The 19,693-nt window shown below is 55.4% G+C and overlaps 3 protein-coding genes across 3 annotated transcripts; 2 read left to right on the top strand and 1 right to left on the bottom strand.

Moving 5' to 3' along the window:
• Nucleotides 1-3,724: 3,724 nt before the first annotated feature.
• NACC1 (nucleus accumbens associated 1) lies at nt 3,725-6,584 on the top strand. The gene is made up of 5 exons (XM_007954383.2): nt 3,725-4,634; nt 4,716-4,889; nt 5,595-5,700; nt 5,816-5,913; nt 6,325-6,584. Exons 1-5 carry the CDS (start codon nt 3,725-3,727, stop codon nt 6,582-6,584), a joined length of 1,548 nt encoding a protein of 515 aa, XP_007952574.1.
• A 6,103-nt stretch (nt 6,585-12,687) lies between these two features.
• On the bottom strand, nt 12,688-15,577 carry STX10 (syntaxin 10). The gene is made up of 8 exons (XM_007954380.1): nt 15,543-15,577; nt 15,115-15,284; nt 14,910-15,004; nt 14,769-14,831; nt 13,236-13,343; nt 13,035-13,141; nt 12,844-12,938; nt 12,688-12,764 (listed from the first exon to the last, which is right to left on the bottom strand). The coding sequence occupies exons 1-8, from the start codon at nt 15,575-15,577 to the stop codon at nt 12,688-12,690; spliced, it is 750 nt and encodes a 249-aa protein (XP_007952571.1).
• A 3,150-nt stretch (nt 15,578-18,727) lies between these two features.
• On the top strand, nt 18,728-19,396 carry IER2 (immediate early response 2). Its single transcript, XM_007954378.1, has one exon. It carries the CDS (start codon nt 18,728-18,730, stop codon nt 19,394-19,396), a length of 669 nt encoding a protein of 222 aa, XP_007952569.1.
• The last annotated feature ends 297 nt before the right edge of the window (nt 19,397-19,693 follow it).

Genomic DNA, 19,693 nt, shown 5'->3' with positions numbered 1-19,693 from the left:
CGTCCTGCCTGAGAACATTTCCTCCATCCCTCTTCTGCCTCACCAGCTTCTGCCTATTCTTTAAGGTCACCCCCACGAAGGTCAGTTATTGTAAGTAAATACTCCCAGGTCTCCCCCACTATATAGGAAGCCCTGGGTGGTGCAGTCCAGTCCTGTTCACGGCTATCTCTAGCACCTTGCACAGAGGAGGAGACAGTCCCTCAGTTTTGGTTGCATGAATGAGTCTCGGTTTTACTGATGAATAAATTGAGGCACAAAGAAGTGAGGGACTGGCCTGGGAACCCAGGTCTGAGGGGCTCTGGCTCCAGCGTGTATTCCCCCATGTGGAGGGTAAGCCTGCTAAGCCAGGATCTGGAGCTCTCTCTGGAAGATCTGGGGACAGCCTCTCCCTTGGCTGCCTAGGCTTGGGCCCCAGCAACTGGAGCAGCTTCAGTTTGCAGCCTGGGGAGGTGGGTTGGAGCCCCTGGAGTGGGGCTCTTGGGGCTCTGTCCTTGCCCTCATTTGGGGCCTGTTTCCCCTAACCTCTCTTGCAGAAATCCAATTGGTAGTCTGTGAGGAGTTTGAGTCCCTTGAAAGAAGGCTGTGCTGCCTTCTAACTGGGGCCCCTGGTCTCTGGCTGCCTTGAGTTGTTATTGGTCATGTGGTAAACAATGATGAGGGAGACAAGGGGAAGTCACAGTGCCTAGACAGACCCTGATCTAGATCTTGTCCCTACTACTTATTCATGTATGATTTCGGGACAGCCTTTCACTTTTACACATCCCAGTTGTCCCAGCTGAGAATTGCAAGTAATGAAACCAGCCCCCTAGGCTGGTAGCATAGTGGCTAAGGCACTTGACTGCTCACCAGATGGCTGGCGGTTCAAACCCATCAGCCACTCCTCGGAAGGAAGGTTGGGCAATCCTACTTCCGTAGTGATACTGCCTCGGAAACCCAAGGAGGGGTCGCTATGAGTCAGGGCTGACTCAACGGCACATAACAACAACAACAACAGGCTTGGAAAGAGAGCCTGGTGAACTCATACTTGTCTGTTACCTGCTCTTACATTGGTCCGGGTGCCAGAGGGGCAGCAACTGGGGCTGCCATGCCCCCTCATTGTCTGCGACATCACCTGGCACACAGTAGCAGATCAGTAAGTACAGGTTGAGTTTGAAGAATCAGGTTGACCTTATCAGACTCAATTTCCAAACGGAGAAGCAGAGACTTAGAGCTCCAGGTCCCACAAGTAGATTCACACTGGCCCAGGGTACACCTCCGAACCCAAACCTGTATCTGCAGCCCCAGTGCCTGGCAAGGAGGCAGCTCAGAAGGGACTTGCCAATGAGAGTAAGGGAACAGCTGTTCCTGCCCCAGAGACTTTGCACACACTACCTCCTTTCTCCTTCCTCACCTGGCTCACGCTGAGCTGTCCTGAGTGTCTGCTCAGGCCTCTTCCTCAGGAGGCCTTCTCAAGTCCACCCTGCCTGGGCCAGACCACTGCTCCCTGGTCATTTTGTGGAGGTCACTTGCAAAGCCACACTTCCTTTAGAGCGCTTTATGATGGCCCAGACTGCGGGCTGTTCTTCCCAAGGATTGCAGTGGAGAAGTCCACCATCGCCAGAGGTGCCTAATCCCCTCCCCCCATGTATCAGGGTGGCTCCTTGGGCAGGGTGACAGGCTGTTTTTAAAATTCCTGCATACTGCCCCTCCCCAGCACTTTTGAGTTAATTTGTATAAACTAAACATGTATGATGATTCCACACATTTATTTTTAAATATTAATGTATTTTTATAAATAGACAATACATTCATCAGGGTCATAATGACAAGTCTTTTCCCCAGTTCTGCCCAGAGACAAGTTTAAGCAGCTTTATATAAACCCAGTACCCATTGGCCAGTGGATCCTAAACAACCTGTAGGACCCAGTAGAATTGCCCCATAGGCTTTTCAAGGCTATCATCTACAGAGTCGCATCTTTCTCCAAAGGAGCAGCTGGTGGGTTTAAGCTAGTGACCTTTTGATTAGCAGCTGAATGCTTAACCACTGCACCACCAGGGCTCTTTTACTTTGGTGGCTTTACGAGATGTATGTCACTTATCCTACAAGTCCCCCATTGGAGGTATGCTCTTGTGCGTCTGTCATCAGTTCATTAGAGAAGATTGTCACAGCCCCTGGAAACAAAGCCCTGTTCTCCTTGGCTGTCACTGCCCCACTCCCCCAGCCCTTATTAACCACTTACATGCTTTCTCTTTGGATTTACCGATTCCGGACATGTTGTATAAATGGGGTCATGCCATATGTCTTATGATTGGCTTCTTTCACTGAACGTAATATCTTAGCGATCCATGTAGGCTGTCACAGGCATTGTACTTCATGCCTTTTAATGGCTGAATAATACTTCACTGTATGGATAGACTACATTCTATATATCTATTCATTAGTTGATGGAATTTTGTTGTTTTCCGCTATTGAAAATAATGCTGTGGATATGAGGGCACAGTTTTTTATGTGGATGTGTGTTTTCAGTTCTGGGTAGAGATTCCCAGCAGTGGAATTGCTAGGTCATATGGCAGTTCTGTTTTTAACTTTCTAAGAAATTGCCAGGCTGTATTCCACAGTGGCTGCACTATTGTACATTCCCACCAGCAGGGTACGAGGGTTCTAATTTATCCACATTGTCTCCAGCACTTAGTATTATCTTACCTTTTATTCTAGCCATCCTAGGGAACATGAAGTATATCTCATTGTGGATTAGATTTACATTGCCCTCATTACTGGAGATGTTGACCATGTTTTGGGGTCATTCCAGGATTTCTTGAGTAGTCACTAGAGGATCCCTGGTGGCACAGTGGTTGGGGCTCTGGCTGCTAACCCAAAAAGTCAGCACTTAGAACCCGCCAGCCAGCCACTCCATGAGAGAAAGATGTGGCAGTGTGCTTCCATAAAGATATACTTGGAAACCCTTTGGGGCACTTCTGTTCTATCCTATGGGGTTGCTATGATTTGGACTCAACTCGACAGCAACAGGTTTGGAGCAGTCATTCAGCTAATGATGACTGAGGGTCGTGACTGGATGCAATGGTGACCAATCAGATGTCCCTGCCCTCCTGGTGTTTTTAGGCCACTGCCTTTCAGGGACCCTGTCCGCATGTTGTGCTAGCAGTACTTAACACTTACATGGTACTCACTCTGTACGGCCACCCTTCTGAGGTCAGTTGCTGAACAGTCAAGCAGATATTGCCCTCTTGCCTGCAAAGCACATCCTGTGGGTGCCTGATCTGGGCTGGCTGAGCTTATTAATGACCTGTGACTAATTCCTGTTGAGTCGATTCCGACTCCTGGCAAACCCATGTGTGTCAGAGTTCTTAGGGTTTTCAGTGCCTGGTTATTTCAAAATAGGTCACCAGGACTTTCTTCTGAGGCACCTCTGGATGGACTCCAACTGCCAGCCTTTTGGTTAGAACCAAACACGTTAACTCTGCATCACCCAGAGACTCCAAGCTTATTAATAGTATGTCATAAAGGGCAGCTCATTCCAGGATGTAAGGGCTGGCTGGTTCCATGCACTTTTTAGGCCCCATTGAGTTCCCCCATGTGGATCCTGCTGTGCACCTGGTCTCCCTCCAGTAGGTGAGGACTTTGTGAGCTGGGCTGCGTCTTTAATCGTTGTTCCACGGGCTGAACTCAGAGCTAGCGTCCGTCTACTAACCTGTCTCTCCCTTCTGCCCCCCGTGCAGCAGCCGCCATGGCCCAGACCCTGCAGATGGAGATCCCCAACTTCGGCAACAGCATCCTGGAGTGCCTCAACGAGCAGCGGCTGCAGGGCCTATACTGTGACGTATCGGTTGTGGTCAAGGGCCACGCCTTCAAGGCCCACCGGGCCGTGCTGGCTGCCAGCAGCTCCTACTTTCGGGACCTGTTCAACAGCAGCCGAAGTGCCGTGGTGGAGCTGCCAGCAGCCGTGCAGCCCCAGTCCTTCCAGCAGATCCTCAGCTTCTGCTACACGGGCCGACTCAGTATGAACGTGGGTGACCAGTTCCTGCTCATGTACACGGCTGGCTTCCTGCAAATCCAGGAGATCATGGAGAAGGGCACTGAGTTCTTCCTCAAGGTGAGCTCCCCCAGCTGCGACTCACAGGGCCTGCATGCTGAGGAGGCCCCGTCGTCTGAGCCCCAGAGCCCCGTGGTACAGACGTCAAGCTGGCCGGCCTGCAGCACCCCACTGCCCCTCGTGTCACGGGTGAAGACAGAGCAGCAGGAGTCGGACTCTGTGCAGTGCACACCAGTGGCCAAGCGGCTGTGGGACAGCAGCCAGAAGGAGGCAGGGGGCGGCAGCAACAATGGCAGCCGTAAAATGGCCAAGTTCTCCACACCAGACCTGGCCGCCAACCGGCCGCCCCAGGCCCCAGTGGTGGCAACAGGGACCGGGCAGTTGGCCAGTGGAGCGGCGGCGGCCGGGGGCGTGGTGAGTGGGCCCAGCATGTCGGAGAGGACCAGCCCTGGCACTTCAAGCGCCTACACCAGCGACAGCCCTGGCTCCTATCACAACGAGGAGGATGAGGAAGAGGACGCTGGCGAGGAGGGCACGGATGAACAGTACCGCCAGATCTGCAACATGTACACCATGTACAGCATGATGAATGTCGGCCAGACAGGTGAGGCGCCATCCGGCCCAACCCAGCCTTGTGCCCTGCACCCCTGCCCCCAACACCCACACCACCTGTCTCTCTCCCTAGCCGAGAAGGTGGAGGCCCTCCCTGAGCAGGTGGCTCCTGAGTCCCGGAATCGCATCCGGGTGCGGCAAGAACTGGCATCCCTCCCCGCTGAGCTCATCAACCAGATCGGCAACCGCTGCCACCCCAAGCTATACGATGAGGGCGACCCCTCTGAGAAGCTGGAGCTGGTGACAGGTGGGCAGGGCACACTGTGTCACCCCTACCCCAGGGCCTCAGCCCCCTCTGGGGATGGCAGTCAGGGGCCAGGCTACCTGGCCTCAAATCTCTGCCATGCATTGGCTGTGACCGGAGCAGCTGACACTTCTTGGCACCTTGGTCTCATCTGTAATGGGGGAGGGTACAGCCCTTGCAGGATATTGATAAGAGGAAATGAGGTTGATACACGTGAAAAGCTGGGGGCCCTGGCGGCCTATCAGGAGCTGAGGTAAGTGTGGGCTACTCTTGTGTTGCCATGTGGGGATAAGTTAGCTCATCTGTAGGCTGCCTTTGAGGAGTCAGTGCCACCATGGCTAAGAATTGGCCTCCATAGTCAGCCAGCCGAGTTGCTGCTCCCCACTGAACCCCTCTGAGGCTCAGCTGCCTCCTCTTCCTGTGGTTGATCAGGGCACAGGAGGTCATGTGTATAAAGCACGTGTCAGGCCGGCATCTGGCTAGTCCCAGCACATGGTAGGTGCCATGTTGATGGTGACACCACCGTGTCCTCTCTGGAGTGCCATCAGGAATCAAAATGAGCCTTCCCTGCCCAGTCTGTGGAAAGAAGAAGGTCCCAGAGCCCAGGAAGAGCCATCTCCAGAGTTCAGAGAAGTGGATGGTAGGAGAGGCTATACAGGGAGGGTGAGATCTGGGACCCTGGGCCATCCATAAGTTTCCCCTCTCCAGGCACCAACGTGTACATCACAAGGGCGCAGCTCATGAACTGCCACGTCAGCGCGGGCACGCGACACAAGGTCCTACTGCGGAGGCTGCTGGCCTCCTTCTTTGACCGGTGAGGCCCTTCAGAACCCAGGGTGAGGGCGTGGGGTTGCCCACAGCCCCTCGGGAGGATCCTCACACCGCAGGGAGCATTGACTCTCCCCTTACCCTTGCCTTCCTGCCCCCAGGAACACGCTGGCCAACAGCTGTGGCACCGGGATCCGTTCTTCCACCAACGACCCCAGACGCAAGCCCCTGGACAGCCGAGTCCTCCATGCCGTCAAGTGTGAGTACACCTCTTGGGAGGGAGCCCAAGGGTAGATGCCTTTCTCCCTGGTTTGGCCCTGACTAATGGGTGGGGACTCTCTGGAATTGGATGTTGAGAAAGTTGAGGCTAAATCTAGGCTTGCTAGGAAGATGGCTGTGACTTGTTAAAGATTTTTGCAGAGGGATCCAGGGGAAGCCAGGAAGAGTTTCAGATTGAGGGCAGTCAGAGTCAGGAATTGGTCTGGCAGCCAAAGTGGTAGCTACCAGCCGCATCATGCAAGGCAGCTGTTGGCATGAAACGATACTGAGCCATCCCGTCCAAACCCCACATCCCACGTGTGCACTCAGGAGTGGGTCAGGCTTGATGTGACTCTAAAAGGAAGGAGGCCAGGGCCACCACTGAGCCCCCCAACCCCCTCTGCCCACACAGACTACTGCCAGAACTTTGCCCCCAACTTCAAGGAGAGCGAGATGAATGCCATTGCTGCCGACATGTGCACCAATGCCCGCCGCGTGGTGCGCAAGAGCTGGATGCCCAAGCGCAAGCTGCTCATGCCCGAGGGCGATGCCTACACAACCTTCATTGGTGACATGGGCAAGATTGAGCCGGACATGATGGGCGTGGAGCATGGCTTCGAGACGGCCAGCCACGACGGTGACGCCGGCCCCTCGGCCGAGGCCCTCCAGTAATCCCAAGGACCCTCCCCATGGAGCCGTCACACTCCCTTCCCACTATACCCACCCGCCCACCCGCCATCCTAGTCACGAGCTACTGTCTGCCCCTCCCCAGTACCTGCAGGGGTGCTGCATGCTCCCAGCCCCTCTGCCTCCTTGTCCCGCCCTCTGGTCCCCAAATCCAGCGTCTCCCACCCAAGCGGGGCTGGGAGGGGATGGCAGGTGGTGTGCGGTTTGCGTTGCCTTTTTTAACACACGTGCACGGTTGGGGAGCACTCGCTCCTCCTCTCCTAACCCCTAGAAATTGCCCCCCCAACTCACCAGGCCAGTCATGGGGAGGGGCCGGCCTGAGGGGCTTGGGAAGGCCCCTTCCCAGACCCCGGGCCCTGTGGCAGAAGCTTTCTCGGCCTCTGCCCCTCACTGTGGCCCTTTTAGACTCAAAGGGCCCCGGGTTCTCAGGACCCCTCTCGCCGCCGCCTCCCAGTGCTTCCACATTTCCAAAAGCGCCTTCCTGTTTCCCTCGTCTGTCCCTGTGTCCGGAGGCTGGGCCAGCGAGGCCACAGGGAATATCCACTTTACAGCTGAGGAACAGGTTCAGAGAAAGCCCGGGGCTGGCCTGAGGTGGCAGGTGGGGGAGGGCCCAGCACCCTTCTCCCATGAGACGCTCAGCCTCTCTGTTGCCCTCATCTGTTCCCTGGGTCCTGAGAGAGGCAGGTCCTGAGTAAGGGGACTCTTAGGGGCAGACGGGGTCTTAGAGGACAGGACGACAGGTTTCCAGGGCTCATAGAGTGTGCGTGTGTGTGTGTGCACGTGTGTATGCGTGTAGAAGTTTTGCTTTTAAAAAATATGAAGCTATAAGAGGCAATAGGACCAGGGTTGAACTAAGGGGAGCAGGGCTGGGGGCCACTGCCCCTCCCTCCATACCCCCCACCCCGCCCCACAGCCGGGCTCCCAGCCCCCACCCCCTGTACATACTTTTTAAAACATTTTCTTAGCTAATGAAATATTGAAGTATAAGATTCCTTTTATTTTTCAAACCAACGGGACTGTGTCTGATGTTACCCCTTTGGTCCCTGGGGGCTGTGGCAGGCAGGATGGGGGCTGGAGGCAGACAGGTGGATGTGTGTGGATGTGTGGGTGTGGGTCTGAGTTCCGTCGTGGCCCCAGCCCAGTGCCACCTGAACTCCTGTGGGTCTGCCTGGCTCCGCCCTTCCCCTATGCTTCCTGTGGTGCCACCCCCCCCCCAGGGTTATAGTTTAAGGGTGTCCCTGGCCTTGGCTGGTTGGCTGAGCCCCGCCCCTAGGGACCAGGGCAGGGTCCACTTCCGTAGTTGGCAGTTATTCGAAGAATCTCTTACCATTCCTTCCTTCATTTCTCGCCAAGAGCGAGGGTGTTTTGAGTTTTACATGTGAACATGGAGGGCTCTTTTTTTACTCCCCATTCCCCGCATTCAGGACATTTCACAATTCCACTTTTTTTTTTTTTTCCCCTAGCCCTTGTTCTTACTACCTGTCCTCTCTCTCCCCAGTTCTTACCTGCCCATTGCACCAAGTGGCCCTTCATCCAGGGCAAGGGATGGCAGGAAGTGGGGTGGAGCCAGCCCCACAGGACCCTTTGGGTCTGATAGGGAGGCAGGCCTTCCCCCCACCACCGCCCAGCAGCCTCCCCCCCCCCCCCACGAGCCTGCAGCATGTCACTTCTAACATCTGCTTGTTGCGTGAGAGGGGGTGTCGGTTGTGGGGTCGGGGCCAGCTGGGGTTCTGTCGTCGTGTTTTCCTGACCCAGTCCCCAGCACCTTAGCCCCCAGCCAGCCCCTGCGTGTGTGTGGAGGGGAATCGACACCCCCAGCTAAAGCACAAGCACCTTAATCACACCCCACGCCCACAGGTCCCGACCCTGACCCCCGACCCAGCATCGATCCCAAAGCACAATATCCTGGTCACTTGGCAGCGGCAGTGCCCAGCTGGCCGAGGCCCAGGGGGCGTGGGTGGGCTGGGGCTCCACCCAGACCCCAGAAGGAAGCAGGAGTTCTCAGGCACTCCCCTCCTTCCAGGCCTTAGCAGGGGGCCAGCTCTCTGGGACTGGGGTATTCTCCCTCCCCACCCCCTTGTCCTGGGCAGACCCTTGCCCAGCCCCTCCTGCCTTTTCCTCGGGTGGGGCTTGCTCCTATAAAACTCCGAGACCCTGCAGCGTGGGGCTGGGTGGCAATCCCCTGGCTCCCCGGGACTGTGTGGGTTTGGGGAGAGGGGCCGGGCAGGGGTGCAGGGGAGGAAACTCCTCACCAGGAGAGCCAAAGACAGGGTTGTGCCTTACCCCAGGAGCCACCCCTGCGCCCATCCCTGTCCCTGTCCCTGCCCTCTCCTCCCCTCCAGGCAGCCTGCTGCTTTCCTTCCCTTCCCCTGCCCTGCTCTCAGCTGCATGATCCCCACCCCGGGACTCGGGAAGAATATGAATGGAGAATCATTGACCTATGAGAAGACTGGGGCCCCTTCCACTCCCGGCCACTCATGCCTCTTTCACGCTGGACAGACCGCCTGTCCTGTCCACGTGAAGTGCCAATGCCCTCCCCCCTGGGCCGAGCCCCACCTCCCTCCCTGGCCCCTAAGTGAGATTGCACATTAACTACTGTAAGGAAAGGGGTGGCACTGGGAAATGTGAACCATGAGAATATCAGTGATACTGATGAGGAGAATAAACTAAACGCCTTTGTAACAGCCCTGCCGATGCTGCTTACTGGGGACCTGGCACTGGGCTGGGAACGGACACAATGGCACATTGGGGGCCTCCCTCGTACAGCTGCCCCTACATCGTGCAGCTTCACACTGAGCAGTGGGGGTACCCCAGGAATTGTCATTTCAGGCATGCATATTTTATATGTATATAAGTCTAACTCGGCCATTGAGTCAATTTTTTTAATTACTGTGATTTGGGTGAAAGTCTACAGAGCAAATTCATGTTCCATACAGCAGTTCATATATACACGTTTTGTTTCATGACATTGACTGCAGTCCTTATGTAACTGCTCTTCCCACTTCTCCCTGTAGTTAACTCTTCCTTGTGTCCTTTCCTATGTGTTCCTGCCCCCTGAACTATCTCCTTATGCAAATACTGCCCTTCTGTTCTCCCATAATTGATCTTTCTACAGAAAGATCTACCTGGTAAAATGTTCATCCTATATGCCTGTCTGTTGTTTGGCTGAAAGCCATGGGAGTGAGTTCAATTCCAGGCCTGAAGGGTGACTAGGGGCCATAGTCTCCAGGGTTTCACCAGGCTCTATCAGATCTGTAAGCCTGGGGTTTTTGTTTGTTTTTAATGCTTTTTGAATTTTGTTCCACACTCAGGCACCTGTCTTTAAACCTGAGTTGGGGAGAGTCAGTGGGCCCTTTTGGATGGTGAAACCATAGTTCAGGACCTGCTGCAGCCCCGGAATGGCAAAGCCTGCAGTTTTTGGTAAAACTCATCCAAGGCAGCCCAGTGTATACAGATGCCCAGCATTCCTACAGGAGACATCCTACACCTGTCCCAGCTCCTCAAGGGTGAGCCCTGCCAAGCTCCATCAAGTTTGTGGACCATGCTCCCATCGAGGCCCTGAGTCCAGAAATGTGTCCTGGACACCCCCCATGCCCCTTTACGTGATTTCCTCCAGGTCAGTCCCTTTTTGTGACCCTAGCTCCTGTGTCAGAAGGAAGCAACACCAAAGCTGAAACCACAAGTCAAAATTCAAATGGCGTCAAAATATTAAGAACTGTAGAGTCTGTGAGGATATGAAAGGTTCTATCAAGTGAGACTCGGAAGGAAGGTTGGGCAATCCTACTTCCGTAGTGATACTGCCTCGAAAACCCAAGGAGGGGTCGCTATGAGTCAGGGCTGACTCGACGGCACATGACAACAACAACGTCAAGTGAGACAGAAAGTCACTGAGATGACGTAGCTCAGGGTCCCAGCCATTCAAAGATCTTTTGAATAGAATGGAAATAGTATTTAGCTTTTAACCATCAAGTCAAAAGATCTCTGCTGTGAGATGGAGAGAGAACGTTCATTTCAGCCCAACCAGGTCACCTGTGGGGATTGTGGGAGCTATAGACGTCCATGGAGAAGGTAATTGGGGGAATACTCAAAAGAATTAGCGTCTGAGCTCTCTAGAGCTGCTATAACAGAAACACCACAAGTGAATGGCTTCAACCAGCAAATGTAGCTTCCCACAGTTAAGGAGGCTAGAAGTCCGAATGCAGGCTGCCTGCCGACTGACTAGGGGAAGGCGCTCCATCAGCTCTGAGGAAGATCCTTGTCACTTCAGCTTCTGCTCCTTGGTTCTTCGGTGATTTTCATGTGGCCTGGCATCTCTCATACCTATCTCTGCTCTTCTGTCTCTCAAAAGAGATTGATTTAAGACACACCCTACATCAATAACTGCCCCATTACCAACAAAGAAACCCATCCCTAAATGGGATTATAACCACAGATACAGGAGCTCTGGTGGTATAGTGCCCAAGGCATTTGACTGCTAACCAGGAAGTTGGCGGTTCAAACCCACCAGCCACTGCTCGGAAGGAAGACTGGGCAATCTACTTCTGAAGGGATATTGCCTCAAAAACCCAAGGAGGGTTCTCTATGAGTTGGATATGACACAACAGCAGTGTGTTTGGTTTGGAGCTCTGGTGGCATAGTGCCTAAGGCACTTGACTGCTAACCAGAAGGCTGGCAATTCAAACCCACCAGCCACTCCTCGGAAGGAAGGTGGGGCGATCTACATCTATAGCAATACCACCTCGGAAACCCAAGGAGGAGTACCTATGAGTCGGGTTTGACTCAACAGCACATCACAACAACAACATGGGAATGAAGATTTACAACAAATACTTTTTTCTTTTTTGTGGGGAGGGGCTCACAATTTAATCCCTAACAAGCTGGTATATTTCAGTAAGAGCAGCCACCCCCTTTGGGATCCTGAAGCCTAGCCTTGGCCACCACAACAGGGCTCTGGAGTGCCAACAGCACAGTAGGTGACTGTGGTCCCAAGAAACTCAAGTGACAGGAATGCTTTTTCTTAGCATAGAGGTGAGAGCAGACACAGCATGTGTCTTCAGAAGGGGAAACACATGTTTCAACCCCAGGAAGACTTAGAATGAAGTATAGAGATGATTGTGAGAACAAAACCACAGTGTTAAATGTTTCTGTGTAAAAAACTTTGTAAAACCAGACAATTTAGCCTAAAAAAAGTAACAGCTTTGTAACACCCAGCACTTTACAAAGCATGCACCAGCATCTGAGACTTGTCTTTTGATACATTACTATATAACACACAGGACAGGAATCATCCAAGATAACTTAATGGCAAAGCACAATTTTTACTTAAAAGTCTCTACTGCAGACAAAGCTGCTAGAGTGAGGTGTGGGAAAGGGACTTGAAGTCACTGGGTCTGCAGTGGGACCCAGCACTACTTAAAGGCCCCTTAGAAATGACTGCTAAACTAAACACTTCTGAGGGATTTACCTGCCTGAGGAACCAAATGAACAGAAAGTGTGTAGGCTGACCTTGAGAAGCTCAAGGCAACAACTGGAGTTTGGAATTTTCAGTGGTACTAAACCAATTACTAAAACCAAGCAATCAACCAGAATAGTCTTTTCTGTACCAAACACTGACCACTGAAATCCCTAACGCACATGCGTGTGCAGATGCACACGCTCTAACTCATACTTTGGCCAGCACATACAAGCAGTGTCCTCTAGAAAGGCTATCCTCTTTAGAAGTCAGTCTTAAATTTAGAGTCAACACACCGTATGACACAAATATATATAAAAAGGCTAGGGATTTTATTTCCAGGTTGGCACATGTACAAGGCACATGGGCAAATGACTTTGGGACACTGGAGTAGCATTGGGGGGAGTGTAACTGAAGTCTCCCTACCTCCACCCCTATTGAAGCACACTTGGTCTAGGACAGGTGGTAGGGGCCCCCACCCAGGGCCCCGAGAGTCCCACTGACTGGATGAGAACCTTGGGGGCAGCTCCCCAGGTGCAGCCCCCTCCCCAGGGAACAGGGTCCTGCCCAGCTCGAAAGTGCTTGGCGGTTCCCTGACCCCAGCTCAAGGGACCAGCCCCCTGGGGAGGGCCAGGGTCAGAGAGAGAACAGTAGGATAAGCACCAGAAGCAGCACCCCCAGCAGGACCACGATAGCACACCACTGCCGGCGGTCTGCGGGTGAGACGATCAGAGGTCACATGAGGACGGGCTACCACCCAGAGTCTCCCAAACACCCCCCCAAGGGACTCACCATTTGTCATGTGGGATACTTTGGCCATCTTCCTGAGGACCCCATCCATCCGGGACTGGGTGTGGTCCATCTCATGAGCAAAGGCGTCCAGCATGCTGCCGAGACCAAGCTGGCATCAACCCCAGAGGGCTTGTGTGTGCCAGCACGGATGTGGGCTCCCAGCCCGCCCACTCCCAAGGCCCTAGGCTCACATGCCCTGTTCGTCCAGCTCCTCCCCAACCCGGCCAGACATGTGCTTTAGGACCTGGATGCTTCCAGACACCATCTCAAGCTGTTGATCCTGTTGGTCCATGATCAGCTGCAGGGCAGAGGGGTGGGAGCTGCTGTGTGCAGGGATCCCTGTGAGGTCTGTAGGCTCCCCCTGCCTGGGGTCCCTGGCCACCCTGACAAACCTGCTGCGTGGCCTGCTGCTCCTCAATGTAGCGAGAAGAGGCTGAGACCACGCTGGCGTCCAAAAGGTCACTGGATGACTTCGGGGCAGCTGCCCTGCCTGCCAGCATCTGTGGGGCCCAGACCATAGGCTCAGAGAAGTCCGCCCATGCACAGAGGGACAGATACAGGGGCCAGATGGAGGATGTGGCCCATCCACACAGTTCTGGGTCAGGATGGCCTGGGCTCCAATCCCAGTCCCATCACTTACTAGCAAAGTGACTCTGGCCATGTCATTTGACCTCCCTGTGTCTCATTTTCCTCATCTGTAAAATGGGGAAAGCTATAATCTCTGCTTCCTGGGGCTGGAATAAGGATTTAATGAATCAATCCATGAAAAGCTGTTAGAACTGTGCCCCTACCACAGTAAGTACTCAACAAGTATTGCCTTTTATTAATATTTCCTACTAACATTAATCCATGGAAGCAGGTGGAGTTAGATGGCAGCAGACAGCCCTAGTATAAATCCAGTTCCCACCATTCAGCAGGTGCATGAACTCAGTCAAGTAACTCCTCCTCTCTGTCCCCCAGTCCCTGCCTCCTAGGGCTTGGTGCAGGCGAGGCATCTGCAAAGTACTTAGCATGAGAGATGGCTAGAGTGTTCAGTAAAGGAAACAATTACTATTATATTTGTGTATGTATTTAAGTGGAGATTTGAAACCCCAACACAACTTATCTGGAAGGCCCAGAGGTACTGCTACAGTGGGCTTTAGACTCCTACCCTCCCATCCCTAGATGGGCTTGTAAAAGGATGCGGACAGGCTGGTGGTTTACAATGTGCAAAAAATAGACACACAACACAAAGGGAAAAGGAGTCGAAATAAAAACAAGAGAGAGAACACAAGGCATGAGCAGCACGTAGAAGGGGCAGGCACCCGCCCAGAGAGACCTGGCATGTGTGTGGAGGGCAGGCAGGTGCACACTCAGAGACCAAGTGCATGCACTCAAATGGGTCAGGTGCACACACAGAAAAGGTGAGCACATTCCCTAGAAACAGTTACGCACAGTGTATGCAAGGAGAAAGGACAAGAATATACACAGGAGATTGTTGTACAGACCGACACCTCCCCCATCACACACAGGAAGTCAGTATACAACCAGGAGAGAAGGCAACAGTGTACACGGAGAGAACAAACACACAGAGAGGCTTCAGATGCACACACGTAGAAAGTGGATGTAGGAACATAGGAGACAACTGCGTACAGAGTATGGGCACTGGTGCAGAGGGGACAGGTGGACACATACACAGGAGAAAGGTCACCCAAAGAGACTCAGACGGATAATGGGTCAGGATGCCTTGCAAAAAAAAAAAAGCACCCACTGCCACTGAGTCAATTCTGATTCACAGTGACCCTTGAGGACAGAGTAAAACTGCCCCATAGGGTTTCCAAGACTAAATCTTTACAGAAGCAGACCAGCTTCAAACCACCAACCTTTTGGTTAACAGCTAAATGCTTTAACCATTATGCCACCAGAGCTCCTTCAGGATGCCTTACCTCTCTATTATTCCTCTCCATGAAGGCTATGGTGGCTGGGCTGACCAAACGGTCCCTCATTTCCTGGGGGAGGGCAAAGAGGTCAGAGAGTAAAGATCCCCCAACCTCCCCACACTCATCACGCACGAGACGGCTCCTCACCTGGACTGCCTCTCGCATCCGCTCCACAAACACCTTTCTCTCCTGGAGGTCCCCGGCTGGGAGCTTGAACTTAGTCGGGTTGGCCTCCACGATAGGTGAGCAGCTAGTCAAGGGTCGCGGCCAGAGCCAGACACCCCAGCCCTCAATACCTCCCAGGGTCCAGCCTCCCGGAAGGCCATGCCACCTCCCCACCCGCCCAGGATATCGATGGTCTCCTCCAGGTCCTCGAGGTCCCATTCGATGCTGCGCAGGCCATTCCGCAGCTCATTGGTCGTCCAGTCTAGCTCCTCGCGTCCGACCGCTGAGCCCTCTTGCAGGAGCTCACACCAGCGCTGGTACAACCCACGGGCGGTGTTCACCGCCTTCTGTACCTCGCTGCGGGCAAAGGCAGAGCGCGTGCTGCTGGAGGCAGGTGTCCCTCCCGCCCGTCCCTGCAGCGCCCCTCAAGCAAGGGGTGGGCTCTGGGTACCCTCAGATCCCCCAGCGGATCCCTCCCACTCGGCCGCGGGGCAACTCCGACCCCGCACCCCGACGGCCGCGCCCGTACCGCCTGGCACGCTGTGACCAGCGCTCTAGGCACTGGCTGGCAGGGAGACTGAGCACCCTCTGGCCTCCCCCATCCCTGTCACTCACCCCCGGACTACAAAAAACGGGTCTTCGAAAGACATGTCACCTACCCACCCTCAGGCCGAGCCCCCCCCCCCCTTGGCCTTGCTCTTTCCCTCCCACCCAGTGGAGGAGAACGCACCGCCCACCCCGCCTCCGTCACGTGACCCAAGCCACCATCGAGAACAGGGTTTCCAGAGGAGAAAGAAAGGCCTTGGAAGGCCGAGGACGGAAACTTCCGCCCTCTCCGCGACCACTCTGTCTGCCATTTTAGTTGTGGGCAGATACGGCTTCCTGTCCAGACGCCCGCCTCCTCGCGTCACCACCGTGAGCCGGTGCTTTCCTAGTTCTGGCTGAAGGGGTTCGAGTCCGAGCCCCTCAGGTTGTTGTTGCGCCCCCTCAGTTCCCCTTCTGGACAATGTAAATCATCATAGCCCTCCTTAACTCAGGGGTTAATTGCATTCGTAGATCCTCTTAACGGACTCCCTGCGCCTGCACCCCGCTGGTTCCCCATCCCCTCCTGCGAGGTCGTCCGAGCCCAGAGCTGGGTGGCATGATCGGGAAGGCATGGGATGAGAGATGACCCTCTCTCTCCCCTGCGGGGAGGGCAGTAGCATTTTGCGGGTGCTTCCACTGCAGTTTTTCCTGTGGGGGAGAGGCGGGGTGGCGGTGAGTGGAGGTCTGCGGAGATGTTCGGGGAGGAGCTCCCCTTCAGGAGCGTGTGGGGAAGGGGGGTGCTTCAGAGAGATACTTCTCTGTGTGCTCGGAGTGTTTGAGTGCGGGGTTGGGGGTCGCGGGGAGTGGTGGCTGAGGGGTGTCTCCAGAGGAGTCCGCTGCTGTGGGGTCTGCCTCTGGGGAGGGGCCAGGAATGTCCACGGAGGAGCTCAGAGGGCCCCTTCCTGTGGGACAGGCCTCTTTCGGAGGCGTGCTCAAGCCTTCGACTGAGCTCAAGGGGTTGTGGAATCTCTGTCTGAGGGTGAACAGGTCCTCGTAGGGTGGCCCCAATGTCAGAGTCGCTGTGTGGGGTCTCAGAGATAGCGCTGAGCTGGGGCTGTCATTGTGGGGCCTCTTGTAGGGGGCGCGGGTAGAAGCGTCCTTGGCAGGTCGCCACAGTGTTGTTGTTGTTAGGTGCCCTCGAGTTGTCCCCAACTCGCAGAGACCCCATGCACAGCAGAACAAAACACCGCCCGGCCCTGAGCCAGCTCCATGATCCTTGCTATACTTGAGCCCATCGCCGCTGCCAATCCATCTCGTTGAGGGCCTTTCCCTCCTTCGTCGACCGTCCACCTTACCAAGCATGACATCCTTCTCCAGGGAATGGTCTCTTCTGACACCATGACCAAAGTATGTAAAATGAGGTCTGGCCATTCTCGCCGCAGTGTTAGGATCCCTGAATGGAGTCAGTGTTTGGAGAAGCCCTTTCGGGAGAATAATTGTTGAAGTCCCCACGTGGGTGGGTCGGGAGCTCGAGGGTAGGCGAGTGCATGAGAGGGTCGCTTTTTGGGATGCAGGGATAACCTGGGAGGGGGCCATGTAAGGTAAAATAACTGTGAAGTCTCCTCAGGGGGCAAGGTTGAAGAGGTTTCTGGGAGATGGCGTCAGTGGGAGCCTTAAGGTCGCCCTTCCTCGTGGAAGGGGCGCTTTCTCGAAAAGGCGCCATGCCTTCCTAGCCCCGGAGGGAAGGAAGCTAAACTGTCCTCCCTATTCCCGCAGGTTCCTCTGGACGCCTGGCCTGAAGTCGCGAGCTCGGGCCACCTTGGCTGCCCCTGGGAGGGGGAGAAGAGGAGGCGGGTTCGGAGGCCAAGGCTCCGTCCCGGCCCGCCCGGAAGATGCCCGCCACAGCCAGCTAAGGAGATCCCAGCCCTTTGTCCTTATATGGGCAGCCGGAAGCGCTCGCGCGCCCGCGTACGTCACTACTTCCAAATATAGTAGTGGAAGTCTGTAAGTTACTGTGGCGGGAAGGCTCTGCTGCCTAGACTGGAGGGGCGGGGCCTCCCTTTAAAGGGCCAGCACCGCGCTGAATGGAGCTACTCGGAGAATTTTGCATGCTTTTTGTAAGGAACTGGAATGAAGGTTTCTTTTCTTTTCTTTAGAAATAGGTGTTCTTGGAAGAATAGTGCATAGTGCTGGGTGGTAGGCGATGTTTTTTACCTGCTTTTATTCTATTGTTGTTGAATTTCCAAGCTCCCTACCCCGCCCCCTGGGGGCGGAGGCGGGGCATGATCGAGGTGTCGGGGGCGGATGCCACGTGCTCACAGGGACTCTCAGCGGCCAGGTCCGCCACCTTGCGAACGCCAAGCCCATCCGTGGAGCTCGTGTTGCCGGAGAACAGAGGACATTCCGTGAGGAAAGCAGCAACGGTAGGCAGCTTGGGCAGCGCCTCGGCGTCTGCGGACATCGCTGCCCGCCGGGTGGGTCCCTTCGTCCCGGAGCCGAGCCAGCGGAGACCAGAGACACAAAAGATGGAGACCCCAGTAACCCCGTATCACTGCACTGGTCCATTTATTCTTTCAGCAAATAGTCTCTGCCGTGGTTTCCTCACCTGAAGAAAGCAGGCACAACAGCACCCTGTTCTGGATGGAAGTGAGGGATCAATGAGACAATGGTAACAGGAACGCACTCAGCAGCACCGGGCATGTAGTAAGCACTTAGGAAACATTAGTATAGTTTTTGAAAAGGCAAACACCAACTAGGTGGCCTGGAAGATGCCAGGAACTGTGTGTACCGAGGATGCACCGGCTCCAGCCGGGATCTTCTCTCGGTGCAAAGGGGAACTCCGCCTAAGACCTGTTGGGGCTTAAGCCCAACTTGAGGCCACTACTCCCCTGGGCCTGCGCATGGCTGCATCAGTGGGACCCTAAGACAGGGGGCCACCCCGAGAACTCAGAGTGGAACGAGAGACTATTCTCGCCTCGGTCCTCTTCCCTTTTCCCAGCTCGGTAAATCCTATCCTGTCACTTTAAGTAGTTTCTCTCGCCACGGCGCGATGGAAAGCCCGGATGCGGTCCTCTGATTGGGCGGGGCGTCTACGTGACGTCATTGGGCATATAAAAGGGCCGGGGTGGCGGGCGCCCCAGCAGAGCGTCCTTGCAGTGTTACGGAGAGGCTTGCTATGCAGAGGAAGACTTGAGCGAGCGCGTTGTCCAGAGCCCAGTGCACTTCATATTTGATCTGTCCAGTCCTCTGCCTTTGCTCCTTGCCGTCGAGCCGCGATGGAGGTGCAGAAGGAGGCGCAACGCATCATGACACTGTCGGTGTGGAAGATGTACCACTCGCGTATGCAGCGCGGTGGCCTGCGGCTGCATCGGAGTCTGCAGCTGTCGCTGGTCATGCGCAGCGCCCGCGAGCTCTACCTCTCGGCCAAGGTGGAGGCCCACGAGCCCGAGGTGCCCTTGCCTGCCGGCCGCTCCCCTGACCCTCGCTTGCACTCACCTCGGGAAGCAGAAGCCACAGCCCAGGCAGCGCTCCCCGACGGTGAACCACCTTCCCCGGAGCCCATGGACACCCAGGAGGATCCGAGAACCGAGGAGACCCCTGCTCCCTGCAGCCCGCGCGCCGCCAGAACCAGTCGCAAACGGCGGAGCAGCAGTTTGAGCGACAGCTGGGACGCCGGACTGGTCCCAAGCAAGAAAGCCCGACTGGAAGAAGAGGAGGCGGAGGACACGCCGTCGGAGGTCGCCGATCGCCTGCAGCCCCCACCGGCGCAAGCGGAGGGCGCCTTCCCCAATCTGGCGTGCGTCCTGCAGAGGCGCTTTTCCGGCCTCCTGAACTGCAACCCTGCCGCACCCCCGACGGCGCCTCCTGCGTGCGACGCGAAGCCGGCCTGTCGCTCGGCGGACAATATGCTGAACGTGCTCGTGCGGGCCGTCGTGGCCTTCTGAGGGCCCCAAGCGGGGGGATCGGAGCCCAGAGCGCAGGCTGAGTCGTCTGCCCAAGTGCGCAGACCGAGGCGAGGCTCCCTCCGGGGAATGCCCGCGGAAACGGTCAAGAGGAGCCGCTGCCCAGGCTGCCGAGAGGCCCGGAGAGGGACTCTGCCCTCGGGGAGCCGTTGCCAGCTATACGCGGTGGCGGCGCGGAGGAGCCAGGGGCGCGGGCGCCTTCCTCTGATCTGCCGCGCCCACAGGTGCTGTTTTAACGACTGGGACTCGGACCTTTCCCTCTCCTGGGATTGGGAGGAA

Source organism: Orycteropus afer, unplaced genomic scaffold (assembly GCF_000298275.1).
Source record: "Orycteropus afer afer isolate SDZICR_OR568_19922 unplaced genomic scaffold, OryAfe1.0 scaffold00460, whole genome shotgun sequence".
In the NCBI taxonomy this organism is placed as follows: Eukaryota; Metazoa; Chordata; class Mammalia; order Tubulidentata; family Orycteropodidae; genus Orycteropus; species Orycteropus afer.
Note: the sequence above shows the minus strand (reverse complement) of the source record. Positions and strands in the feature narration are given on the sequence as shown.